This window comes from Tenebrio molitor, chromosome 8 (assembly GCF_963966145.1).
Source record: "Tenebrio molitor chromosome 8, icTenMoli1.1, whole genome shotgun sequence".
NCBI classification, from domain to species: domain Eukaryota; kingdom Metazoa; phylum Arthropoda; class Insecta; order Coleoptera; family Tenebrionidae; genus Tenebrio; species Tenebrio molitor.
The window spans coordinates 6700117-6713346 of record NC_091053.1 but is presented as its reverse complement, the minus strand read 5'-3'; the positions used below and the strand labels follow the sequence as shown (position 1 = coordinate 6713346).

The 13230-nt window shown below is 36.2% G+C and overlaps 1 protein-coding gene and 1 long non-coding RNA gene across 8 annotated transcripts in view; both read left to right on the top strand.

The window, feature by feature from the left end:
• Positions 1-13230, top strand: part of ATP8B (ATPase phospholipid transporting 8B) — a 58728-nt gene that overhangs the window by 36930 nt on the left and 8568 nt on the right. For 2 of the 7 annotated variants that reach the window (XM_069056875.1, XM_069056874.1), the window contains exons 1-4: positions 145-870; positions 9376-9434; positions 9492-9704; positions 9762-9967. In XM_069056875.1, the coding sequence (XP_068912976.1) occupies positions 546-870; positions 9376-9434; positions 9492-9704; positions 9762-9967 (803 nt within the window). In that variant the 5' untranslated portion in view covers positions 145-545. Of the gene's footprint in view, positions 1-143; positions 871-9375; positions 9435-9491; positions 9705-9761; positions 9968-13230 lie in introns of those variants that run through there. The other 5 variants (XM_069056877.1, XM_069056878.1, XM_069056872.1 and 2 more) reach the window with 4 other exon arrangements.
• Positions 877-7597, top strand: LOC138137487 (uncharacterized). The gene is made up of 2 exons (XR_011161756.1): positions 877-6491; positions 6550-7597. It is a non-coding gene; the product is annotated as an uncharacterized lncRNA (long non-coding RNA).

The following is a 13230-nucleotide window of genomic DNA, read 5'->3' as shown; positions in this document are numbered from 1 at the left end:
AGTATCAGGAGTTATTTTTTATTGCTGGTGAGTATTTTTTGCATTTGCGCGTTTGACCTTTGTAAAATCGCATTTTCGACGGAATCGAGGATTGCTTTTGTGGGGCATCTATCGAAATCGTGTGTATTGTTTATGCGTGTTGCGGGATGTAAATCTGTAAATGTTGAAAAGAGTTGGATAAATTCCTTCAGTTCCTTTTCCTTCAAAATCGGGGCGCCATCGTGCGGCGGTGCGGGAGATCTCTTCGAGGTCGCCTCCCCGATCGCTGTTTTACCGACCGCGCCATGTCCTGTCAAAAACGTCTGAAAAATATTTTGAGTGATGAATCTCGCACATTCGTCACCTCCAGTCGATAGAAACCCGTCGAAGCGCCAAAAAAACAATAAACAAACTGGGACCGGCCCACAATGACGTCAAGAAGCATAATCACGGTGGGCCAGCTCTAGTCGGGGCCGAACCTCAGCCGTGAGTCATGTGTGGTTAACGTAAGGATAGAGTGATCGGTGTGCCCCAATTTATCGGAAACTAATGAGAGAAATCGAGTTATGGATTACGAATTGGAGGTGTTTGAGGTGTACGACGACGGCGAACAACCGTCGAGTAAGAGACATTCGAAACATACCAGGAAAAAGTGCAAACAGAAAGGTAAAGCCGTACTTAACGCACAGACAAACGACGACCTGAGCAGGTCGAAGAGTAGCGTGTTGAGTGGTGAACGGAGGCCGTTGGGGTGGAGAGAGTCGATTTTGAGTGTTTTCGGGAAGTTGAAGGTGTGGAGGAATCAAAGGAGATACCAGACGGCGGTCCCGGACAAGGGGGACTCGCCACACTCGTCCAAGGATTTTCGAAGGGGGTACATTCCACCCAGTGGTGAGTTTCGACGAAATCGGGAGACAACTGGGGGTCAAGGTTTTGACTCTCGATTCTATTTGAACGATCGCAGCAATTGTTAAATTGAAAGCCAATTATCGATGATTGCCTCATGAAAAGTGACATGAGTTTTCGGTCATAAATTAAATCGCACACTTCCTCTCCACGTTAATCCAACTATTTGTGTTTCAAATATTTGTGTACTTAAGCGCCTCGCTTTTTTCAGTTCTAACATATTTACGCACCCATATCTGACCAAATATTTACTCTGATTAGACAAACACCTATTAAGTCACTCATTAACCCACAAAACAGGAAAATTGTCTTACGTTTCGTTGTTTTTTAGAACAAGACTTGAATCAGTGTTTGATGGGCTGACAGGAACCTTTCAGCCTGGAATTTGTTTTGATAAGGAATTTGTTAAATTTTCAGCTTTGATATACCTACCTAAACGTGCGGTTTTCCAGGAAGACCTAAGTTATTTTGATCATGTAAATCTAAATGTGCAAATGATTTTATCGAAAGGAACGTGATTATTTGAAATAAAAATTAATATAAATTAGCACAAATGTTAAAACATTTTCATCAACAACTTGAGATGGTCGTTTTTGATGTTCTATGTATAAATACGTAAATTATTTGTTTCAACAATGTGGAGATGTTAGGGACAATTTAAAGAGATTTTTATTTTTGCGAGATTACTTGAAAAATTAAATCGATTGCAGTCTAAAGAACTGCTGAACACTCAAATTATCCAGGTTCATAAACTCATCTGTAAAGGAAACAAATATTTGGTTATTTTAACCCAGGTTATTAGTAAGGGTAAATAAAGTATTGTAAGTAAGAAAAATTGTAGCAAATCATTTCAAACATTATTTATACCCGATCCAAATCGACTCGAAATTGAGGGGTTGGAGTGAACCGTAGGACAACAAATGCTTTCTTAAGAATAGTTAATAGGAGAAAATGCAGCACCAATTGAGAGTTTCAACATCATTAATTTCAGAATCTGACTTTTATTTTTTGACGGGGCAGTATAAATATAAAAAGTATAGAATAATGATGAAATTTTCTGTTATCGATTACTCGAGTACCACATCTTCCCTTTGCCGACTCCGTCTTGTGTCAGAATTTCCAATAACGTCGGTACAAACTTGATTTGTTTCGTAGTCACGCTAGTTAATTACTTAATCGAGTTAAACTCCCCTAATTTCCCCCATAATCGTTAAACGAACAGTTCGAAATAATTTTCTTTTTTACGATCCCGGGTGGAACGTTGATGCTGCCCACGCGCTATTTATTTTTAAAATTAACCGTACAGATTCGAAATGTGATTTACTGGTATGAAAATGACACGACCAATAATTGTAAACGAAGCGCGATAGGACGGCCTAAAGTGATGTTAATTGATCGAACGCACGTTGCACAATTGCCGTCTTAACTCTTAATCGAGCCGCATACGAAAAAAAAAAAATCCGTGGAATTAATTGGTCGCACAAACAGGATCGAATTTTGTGTTCGGCAATATGTCGTAAAAGTGTGACGAGATTGTTGATCGGGTCGGTGCGAGGGAGATCGAGACGTGCCAGATGTTTTCGAATTTTCATTAGCAGACAATTTTGTTTTGGAGCATTCGGCGTGGAAAACTGGGTGTTGACATCGTGGAGGGTTTGGACTTTTGTTTGGCCACTCCGTACTGATTGTCTGTGATGTTTCAAAGGTGCACGTCTGCGTAAATTTTACAGGCACTTAATCACATTTACGGGGTGACAGGACAATGATTGCGAACCGCTAATTGTGTCATAAAGAGCGAGCATTAAGCGAGAAAACAATTTTTTACGTCTGTTGATGACATCAAAAAGAAAGTGGCAGGGCAGGCGCAGGATAAGTTAAGTTGTAGGGCATTGCGAATTTTCTGTGTAACAGATATTGTTGAGCTTTTAAAACGCAATCAATGCGTGGGATAAAAGTAATTGTTGGAAAGTAAAGAGCGTTCAAAAAATAGGGAGGTGGTGCTTGGATTTATCTCATTTATCGAGCGAACAAGCAGCGGGTCACAGCAGCGGTATGAATTACATATTTCGTTTGCAAAAGATACTTCTTCTTAGAACTAACCAACAAGATTATGTATGTAGGAAGGAAATGTCAAAGTATTCCAAAAGGTTAATATGCGTTTGTAAAAGAGAGAAAAAACCGCCAAATTTTTTGAACGCTATATTGAACCTATTGTTGTTGGGTTAAAAAGATAATAATTTGCCCAATTTGATGCATTCGCTTAGTTTAAAAGTCGTGGCCTTAATTTGTGCCAAGTTTAATTGTGGGCAGTTTCAGTATTATTAGTAAAATATTCTAGGACGCGTGTCATAATAGTAGATCAAAGAACAGTTTTATAAGGGTTGATTTGGCGCACGAGTCCCAAGTGTAGAAAATGAGCCGTAGGGGAGTTTTCTATGGGACGAGTGCGCCAATGTCATTATAGAAACGAGTTTCTTATGTTATTTTTTCGAATTTGCACCCTTGTTTTAATTTTTAAATAAAAAACTTTTCAAATTCTAGGAAATTTTGTATTCATTGGTAATTCAAGATAACGGATGCATCAGATGTTAAAAAGTAGAGTTTGAACATTAATATTGGAAGTTTTTTGGTGTAAATGACAATAATACACTAAAATATTGCCATAAACGACTCCAAATTGAATACAATAATAGACCTATTAGAGACGCAAATTCTAAAAAATATTTTAAAGAAGGAAATGTACAGTCGAATGCAAAAAAAAGTAGACAGAAACTGGTTTGGCGGGAATTAATCTGCAGGGATAAACGGTTTTCTACATAACGTGAAACAATTTGTGATGGAGAGTTTAGTATTTTTCACTGCTTTATGTTTTGGAACTAGAATTTAAAAACGTGCAATCTATCACCGTACGGAGTATACCTGTTTTCGTAATTTACAACATGGCAAGGGACATGGAACACGTAGTAGAGCATCACGTTTTAATCAGTCAGAACCAAAAAAGCGCATCGAAACGTTGAACATCGGGAAAATGCATTATGTAAAGTTTTTTTTTTTTAAACAATTGTCAAAGTGTTGTCATGTCGGTATGAGCTACTAGTTATTTGATGTCTATTAGGTTGGTAACGTAAAATGGCAATTGTATGTATGTGAAGGCGCTTGCGCTACTGAATATGTTCCAGTCGAGGCCGCAGTTGCATTTTTCAGTGTCATGTGTCATTATCATCTTTATTTCTTGTCTTTTGGAAAAAAATTTGCTTACATCTGAAACTTTTCTGACTTATTATTGGTTATTGACATAACCTCAAACCTGATCTAGGGAGATTTTACGATACAGATGTTCCGAAACGAAAGGTTTTAGGATGGTACAATCTGGTCTTTTAGGGAATTTTGACATTGACAATTGTAAAAAAAAAAAAATGGACTTTGAGAAAATTTTTGTTTTGTGCAGTGGTCCCGTCGAACGCAAGATGTGTTGTGCGGCACGATGAGACGTGTTTCATTAAATTGCACAAAATTTTCGTTGCAATACTGTGTTAAGAAAGCAAAAATATGATAAAAAGACATTTGAAGATGAAAATCAGGGAGACAAATCACAAATTTTCATCGCTTTGGTGAGCATCATTTTTTAAAGTAATCAAGTTTATTTGTATGCTGCAACTAAATAAAGTTTTTACGTTTTCTCGTACTTTTACGGTGTGAGGTCAAAAAGTTTTTGCCCTAATTTGTTCATAATTATCACAATGGACTCATAAAACCCAAACCGGGTTCGAAACAGCTTTATTTTCGATTCGCAATTTTTTTATGTTGTAAGATGAGCAATTGCTTTGAACTGTCATTCAATAATACCAACATTCAAACATAATATCAAATTTGACTCAAAACCTTGTAGTGAAATGTAATACCATCACCTTTACTAACTTTTAATTGAAATTAGGTAAAATTAAATTAAACAATTGACTAAGTTAATAAATAGCCAATAGGCAATTTCAGTTCGATTTTCAAATGTTTCATTATTGCCATGTTAGCGGTACTCCTCGAAATACATACTTAATAAAAACTCGATAATTCGTCAGGTCCAGGACCGGGTGGGCGACGAATTACGAAACTTCACGAATTATAGAATATCTCATAAAACATAACTAAAATACATTTTGACGTACATATTATGTACTGTTTTTATAATTTTAATTGACGTAACTACATAACTGCTACATATTATACATGTATGCAGTATTTTGCTTTTTTTTCACTTTATTAACATCGGTTATAATTATGGTGACGAATTATCGAGTTTCTACTGTAATCCAAAAAAATATAATGTATCCCTTGTGTAAGACATTCCGAGTGATCAACAAGAAAACAAATCAACTGTGCTACCTCACCCTTTGTTTTATCGAAACGTCTGTCTTAGCTTAATCGTACACATAATATGTACACAGTCGTTTTATTGATTGCCTATGTCTCGAAAAATCTGTTATTAATTGATTAATTAATTATTAATAATTAATGCTTTACCTTCAACTGTAAAACCCATTTTATCACTTATATGGGCTAATTGGTGCTTACAATTACAATTACAGGAAACGTCCGTAAATTTTGCCGCAATCGAAAACTTTTTTTCTTACCAGTGACGTCGCGTTTGGAAATATAGCTGGTAAATTGCCCATTCTACGAATGTAAAATGTTGCTGTTGTTTATTTTATAAATATTTTCCATTATCAGTTAATAATTCACTGGTCTACAGTGAAAAATATTCTGAATAATTTTAACTAATTTTTGCATGTCTACCCATGCTGAATACGAGTTGATAAGTAAAAGTCATTTATTAGTTTAAGTTTTCACGATACCTGATATCAATGATATCTTCCAAATTTAACGATCCTAACTTCCTTGAGCTTGATAATACTGATATTTACTAGTTAGTTGGCATCAAATTTTGAAAATATTGTGTTTTAGTGCTCTGTTCTGTATTAGTAAGTGATAAAAGTGTTAAAAGTAAAAAAAATAATTATATTTTATAGCAAAATGTCTCTTTTAACACTCTTATCATTTAGTAATGCAGAACAGAGCACTAAAACACAATATTTTCAACATTTGATGCCAACTAACTAAGTAAATATCAATATTATCTAGTTCCAGAAGGCTAGGATCGTTAAATTTGGAAGATATCAGGTATCGTGAAAACTTAAACTAATAAATGACCTTTACTTATGAACATGTATTCAGCACGGGTAGACAAGCAAAAATTAGTTAAAATTATTCCGAATATTTTTCCATTGTAGATGAGTATTATTGCGAGTATTATTGCTGGACTGTTTGTCGAGATGTTACAGAAGCAGAATACAAAATATATACAGGGTCTCTATAAATGATTGTCTGGTCAAGCCAGCCTTGGAAAAAAATTTTACTGTTCCGCTTTTTTGAAACCGATGCCAAATTCTAGTTCGTTTTCACGGTCACTTCTGACATTAGTGACTGACGTTTCGTTTGCGCTTGTCAGTCGAGTTTTGGTTCCTTATATTCGTTTTATCGCAGTTAATCACAGTTAATATACACCAAAAATCAGTATTTTTCAATAAAAATTGCAAGTACGTCCGCTTTTAGAGGTAAATACACTGGCAAAATTTGTGAGGTTATGCTTTAATGTTTTATGTTTTATTTTAGCTTTATTTTCTTTACAATGGTTTATTCTGTTGAACAGAACACGTTCATTGTTGTTTTTTACTTTCGAAATGGAAGGTTTAATAATGGGGAATTATCTGTTTGTAAAAATGAATTCCATCAAAATATCTGAACAACATTGTGCACAGATTTTTAACAATCAGAACAATTAGCAGGGGTAAATCATTAGGACGAGCACCAGTATCTGATGAAATACTCAAGGATTTGAAAGAAATAGTGGAAAAGGCTACAGATATCAATAGCCTGTTTATCTCAACAATCTGGTGTACCACCATGCACTTGTCACAAAATCATTAAAAATAGGCTACAACTGCATCTTTATAAAATTAGTGTTGTACAAGAACTCCAACCTGCAGATTATCAAAGTTGTGTTTAATAGTGTAATCAGTTTGAAAATCACCTCAATTTCATAATTTGGAGTGCTGAGAATCCACACCAATTTGTAGAGACTCGTTTACATGTTTTGAAAATTGGTGTGTGGAACTGTGGATAGCAGTGTTGCTATACCCTTAACTAAGAAAAGCTGCAAAATATTTTTGAAAATAAATGAACAATTGTCAAGTGTTTAGAAGTTAATGGGGGACATTCTCAATCTATTTTATAAAAAAATACCTATTTGTTATCGTTTTCTAGTGTTGTAAATTATGTTGTTGAATACATTTGATTTTATAGAAAAACCAGTAAGACTTACTTGTTATGAAAAACACTGTTATTTATATTGGAAGAAAAAATGGGAGTCAATACCATATTCGACAATTCAGTCTAGGTCGTATTTACCACTAGCATAAAACAAGAAATGTGAAAGCACTAAAGCAGACAAAAAGGCAGTATCAAGTATTGTATTGTGGTATACGAGGACAAGGTGTTCTCAATATTTATCTGTTTGGATTTGTTCTCATACCAATTCCTGTACAGTGTGTGGCGGTACGATGGGGGCAATAATTGTTCCCCTGTGGGTGTTGATATTAAATAATAAATACATTAATGTTAGCAAGAGTAAAGCACAGTTGAAACTTGTCTCTGGTTAAAAGCCAACAACCTAACCTAACCTAACCTGAAAATGTGACATTCATTAATTGCCGAACAAAGCGGCACATTCAAAATTTGACAACTTTCCATGGCTGGCTGGACCCGACAATCATTTATAGAGACCCTGTAGAATAATGTATAGAAGAACAGTATGATTTCTGTTAATTTTTGCAAATATTTTGTAATTTTTTTTTTCTCGAAAACGGAAACTAATTTTAAGTATATATTATAAATTTTGTATTCAGCATATTAATACAAAAAAGTACTTTACGCGAAGAATACTTTTTTAAAGTGAAAATTTGTAGACTAGTGTAATAGTAAAATGCACAATTATAATTCCAACGTTCTAACATTCATGAGGTATGATTTACTATAAAGTAGCATTTGAGGCAACAAATTGTCTGCGCCCATCCATTGAACCCTTACTTATTTGCGTAGGATTCCGCTACGTGCTACGACGTGACCGATAATTTACAACGCCCACTCTGGTTTGTTTTCTTTTCGATCACTTCGTATTGTTCCTTTCCTCAAACAACTCGTGCGATAATATAACATCTTATAACACACGTGTATCATAATCTACTACTCTACTTTGTTCTGCGTTGAAAAATGTTTATAGTGTTTAACTGGCTTTTCTGTACAATTTCATCGATTTCTTTTTGACAAACACATTGCAAAGAATTATCATGTTCAATAACACCTTAATTTCACTAATTTAATTCTTGGCAAATTATGGCTTTTAGAAAAAGAACAATTGGTTGATACTTCATTCGTCCACAGATTCTATGTACTTTATACACAATATTGATGCTTTCCTCCATAACCACTTCGTTAGGACTGCTCTGGCTGGATTCTGGATATGTCTTCAAAGGACATTGTTGCACTGAATTCCTTGATCAGTTGGTACTTTACGAAGAGGAACTGTGTCCATAATAGCATTTAATTAAATCTGCAGGAAATTTTCCCCTATTTGTTAACTATTCAATGACAACGATTTTAAACATTTTATCTGAAACTTTTGAACTTTCTCTTAGCGTAGAACCCGGTTTATTACACTTTGTTAACGTTTGATTCATTTTATGTCAGAATTTTCTGGCAAACTGCATTTTCTCCAAATGGAATTTCTTCAAAATGTAGTTACTGTGAAAAGAAAAAATGTCTAGACTTGTATTTGTCGTCATCGGCAGAACTTCTTTAATCCTCCGAAAATGAGAAGCTTTCCCCTGTGTTCGTGGAATGTACAGTAACAACAATAATAATAATAATCATAATTTGCGAAACCTGCTTAGTTGTCGAACGACTTTTATTGAAGAAATCATGCTCCGAAGACTTTGAATTGTCAGTTTTTGGCTTCGGAATGTGAATTTTAAACAAATAACACTAAAGAGTTTAATTTGATGGCATTTTATTTAACCATTTGTTGGAATCCAGCAATTTCTTAATTTTTCATAAACAATGAACAGCAGTTTTTCGACATGTTACGGTATTTTAAGACAAAATTGTGAACACTTTCAATTGCGAAAGAATGTTTCCGCTGTTGGGCAGAGCCTCGAAATTACTTCCATCAAAAAATTTGTTGCGTAATTTGAATTAAAAAAAAATTATAAGGAAAACACTTTTCTTGTGGCAGTTTTTACGGAGTCGTTCCGGTAGAACACAGTTACGGGGCCTTGTACAGAATGGTTGGAGGCTGTCGTCAGTTAGTGCAAAGCCAGGGGCGCCGCACCCTTTGAGACCTAATCCTGCCCCAACCTAATGTCTCGTATTTTTTTTTTGCAGATAACCAAAGGAGAATCCATGCAAACGACAGACAGTTCAATTCGCAATTCCGCTACGCGGTAAGTCTTAAGAAAACTCATCCCGCAACGGTGGCCGTCACGTTTCGTCTCTTTCAGAGCAACTACATCAAGACCTCAAAGTATTCGATATTGACGTTCCTGCCCTTGAACTTATTCGAGCAGTTCCAGCGCCTGGCTAACTTCTACTTTTTGTGCCTTCTCGTGTTGCAGCTGATACCTGCCATCAGCAGTTTGACGCCCGTCACCACAGCGTTACCCCTGATAGGGGTGCTGGGACTCACTGCCATCAAGGATGCTTACGACGATATCGTGAGTGTACGGGGGGGTGGCGCGTTTCGCGAGTTTAGTGGTGTGTTTTTTTTACAGCAACGTCACATTTCCGACTCCCAAGTCAACAACAGGAAGTCGCGAGCGGTGCGCAAGGGCAAACTTGTCCAGGAAAGGTGGTCGGCGGTGCAGGTCGGCGATGTCATACGCATGGACAATAATCAGTTCATCGCCGCAGACGTCCTCCTGTTGACCACCAGCGAACCCAACGGGTTGTGTTACATTGAAACGTCGGAACTCGACGGGTAAGCGACGGAAGGGTCACCGACTTGGACGGAACGGCGCCGGCGGCGGTCCACGCAAAGTAGATAAAATTGATAATCCGATTTGATAGAGCAAAAAGACGGCCGTCGGGAACCCGAGTGTTTTTCGGGCAATCGCCCCTACACTAGAGTGGTGGCGATTGGTCTTTTTGCGTTCTGACCGCCGCCCAAATTCGCAAACTGATGATAATAATAATCATTATTAATTGTCAATATTTTTCAAATATTTGTGTTATATTTTTTTACCAATCGTTCCTAATTAAGGATGTACAGTTGGTTGCAAAAAAAAGGAACGAAGTTGAATTAGAATTAAATTCACGTCGTCGATTTACAGCCAGCGTAGAAAAAAACGTTACTGGTTCTTTAGCCTAAATGTACAAAATAAATAAAAGTAATAACACGTATTTCATTAGTAAAATCATTATAAACAACAACAAAAAACAAACAGCTTTACTAACACTTTGTCGTAGCCCCGTTTTTTCCCATCATTGAATGTAAACGCCTCTAGGTACAGAAGCAATTAAGTCTCTGCAGTATTCAAATGTTAAATTATTGAGGACGAATATTACCCGGCGTATGTTTTTGTTAATACATAATTAATCCCCATACATTTTCAATAGGGTTAATTGTCTGGGCTTCTGGAAGGCCATGGTAAAACATTTATAATATCTGCTCTTGGCCGGTTCTGTGCAAGGGCCGTGCAGTTATCATGTTGGAAAATAACGTCATTGTGAGGAAAGACTTCGATAACTTCCTCAAGGATCCTTATGTAAACAGCATTTACGTTGTTTAGGCATAATGGGGAGGCCATGGAAATTTTGCGTTTAATTTGGTAGTAAAGCTGTCTGTTGAATTAGGTAGTGTTTTTCTAAGTTTGAGGTTATAAATAGCGTCAATGTCTAGTGCATTGTTATCAGTTTTACTATTTTGCAATAGAGGAATACTCGGGCATCGCGGGAAATTCAGCAACACGTTATGTTCATTTTCATAGGTCGGCATCTCAGGCACTTCAGTGACGGAAATCAAACAGGCTGTCCAACGTTAAAAAAATAAATCATGGCCTCCTATTATGCCAAAACAACGTGAACGGTATTTAAGTATTTGCGTTGAATCTTTTTTCTACCATACAATACGCCCGGCCCTTGCGCACTGATCCAAGCCCCGACATTAACGAAAAACGACCAGAAGAGTTATCTTGAGTATATCTTTCTTCGGAACGTGTGTTTCTGGGCCTATATACAGGGTGATTCACGAGTATATAATAATGAGCCTAACAACATTTGTGATGCAACCAGCAATACAGGTCCCCCATACAACTGATTTTGATTAAATGTGAGAAATGTATGTTGGGCACGTTGACTATCTTTTACTCCTGTTAAATTAAAATATATTTTTTAAATCCACATTATCGGTTCAAATGTAATGTTGGTTGAATTACAAATTTCGTTAAGCTCATTATTACTCGTGAATGACCTTGTACTTTAATCCTACTATCATAACAGGATTTAAACGTCTTTTCGAACAAAAACACTACATTATTCCAAAAATCTTCCTCCTGAAAAAAGTGAAGGGCAAAACCAACTTATTGTTCTTTGTGAAAATTGGTGAGAAAAGGCTTTCTAGCCTCATAATATTTCCCCAAGTCTGATCCAGCAATACGACAAAACGCTGTTGATCTACACGCAGGAAAGTGAGTCTCATTAATTGCGTTTGCAGCAGTATTAATTGGATTCTGTCGCAAAAAGTTGATTGTTTGTCTATCTTGATCTTCGTCTGTCGCTTTTGGTCGACCAAAATCCCCCTTTCGTTAAATGCTTCTCTCATATTCCTACGTTTTTTAAATTCGCATTATTCTGCTTTTCTACTTTTTGTAAATCCAAATTCTGCGGCCAAATCTGCAATTTTCCTACCGCTTTCAAAGTACATATCTAGGCGGCTATTCTCGCCCTATCTACTTCCTTGAAATGAAGCATTGCAATAATTTTTTAAAAGCCAAAATACAAATTGACAAAAAGACAAAGGTTAGAATGACGGTCAAAATTCAATGACATTTAAAAATAGTTTGATAGGTATTGTCAAGTAAACAATTAATTAATTAATTGACAAATGGGCAAAACCAAATTTATATTAGGAAAATTTTAATTTCTGGTTTCTTTTTTTACAACCAACTGTATCGGACCTATCTAAAAAAAATACCTATACTTCGTCCAGCGAGAAATTGGGAGATTTTAAACTGTAGGCTTGCAACCCAACACAAGAAAATGCACTATAATATAATTTCAGGGCAAAGATGTTACTGCTTGAAGGATATATTTCAAATTTTACGTGCGCTAGGCACTGCTTTCTCTACGTAGAATTTAGTGATTTTTATGTCAATCAATCTCTCGCTGGACAAACTATACTACAAAATCGTTCATTGTTCTCATGTGCTACAGTCCAATTTTTACCCTTTTGAGGTGACGTCACGATTTCCTTCCTCGCTTTCCCTTTATTGAAACGACAGAAACAGAAAAAAAAACAAAAAAAAGGCACGTTTATTTATTGATGGTCACTTTGAGGTTATTTTATGCTCCTGTCAATTTGACAATTTTTAATTTCTTTCACTTATTACATTGATTACAAACATAACCTTTCGAAGCAATTGTCAACAAATTTGACACCTTTATAGTTATTTATGATCAATTCAAATTTGTTTCTGATCCTAGCTCAAACATACGTAAAGTTACTAGACAATGACGTCATCGCAAAAGGGTAAAAATTGGACTATAAATAGTAGTTTTTCTATTTTGCGTTTAGAATAAGTCTATTCTAGCACCCAAATGACGTCATTTGAGTGCTTTAATAGCTGCTTTCCAGGTATCTACGCGAGTAGTTCCGAACTACTCCAGGAGTACAACAAGTGTTCCATGTAATTTGTGGAACTACTCCAGAACTACTCCGTTATACCCTTCCCCTGCCCCCTGAAGTACCTACCTAAATTTTGGTACTCGGAGTTTTTTTGTGGTGGGGATGTTAAGAAATGTCAAATATACGGCGGGAATCGGACTCAGATGACACTAATGACAGTGTACAGTGCAGGAGTAAATTCAGCGTTCCAAGCGGCACAAACCAATGAACAGTTCGGCGTAGAACTGTTCGGAGTAAATTACTCCCACTTGGAAAGCAGCTAATAGGTCGTTGGCGTATTACAATAGACTAGTAAAATTTACTGTATTGATGTTGGTAGCGTGAAGTGTCAACTGACA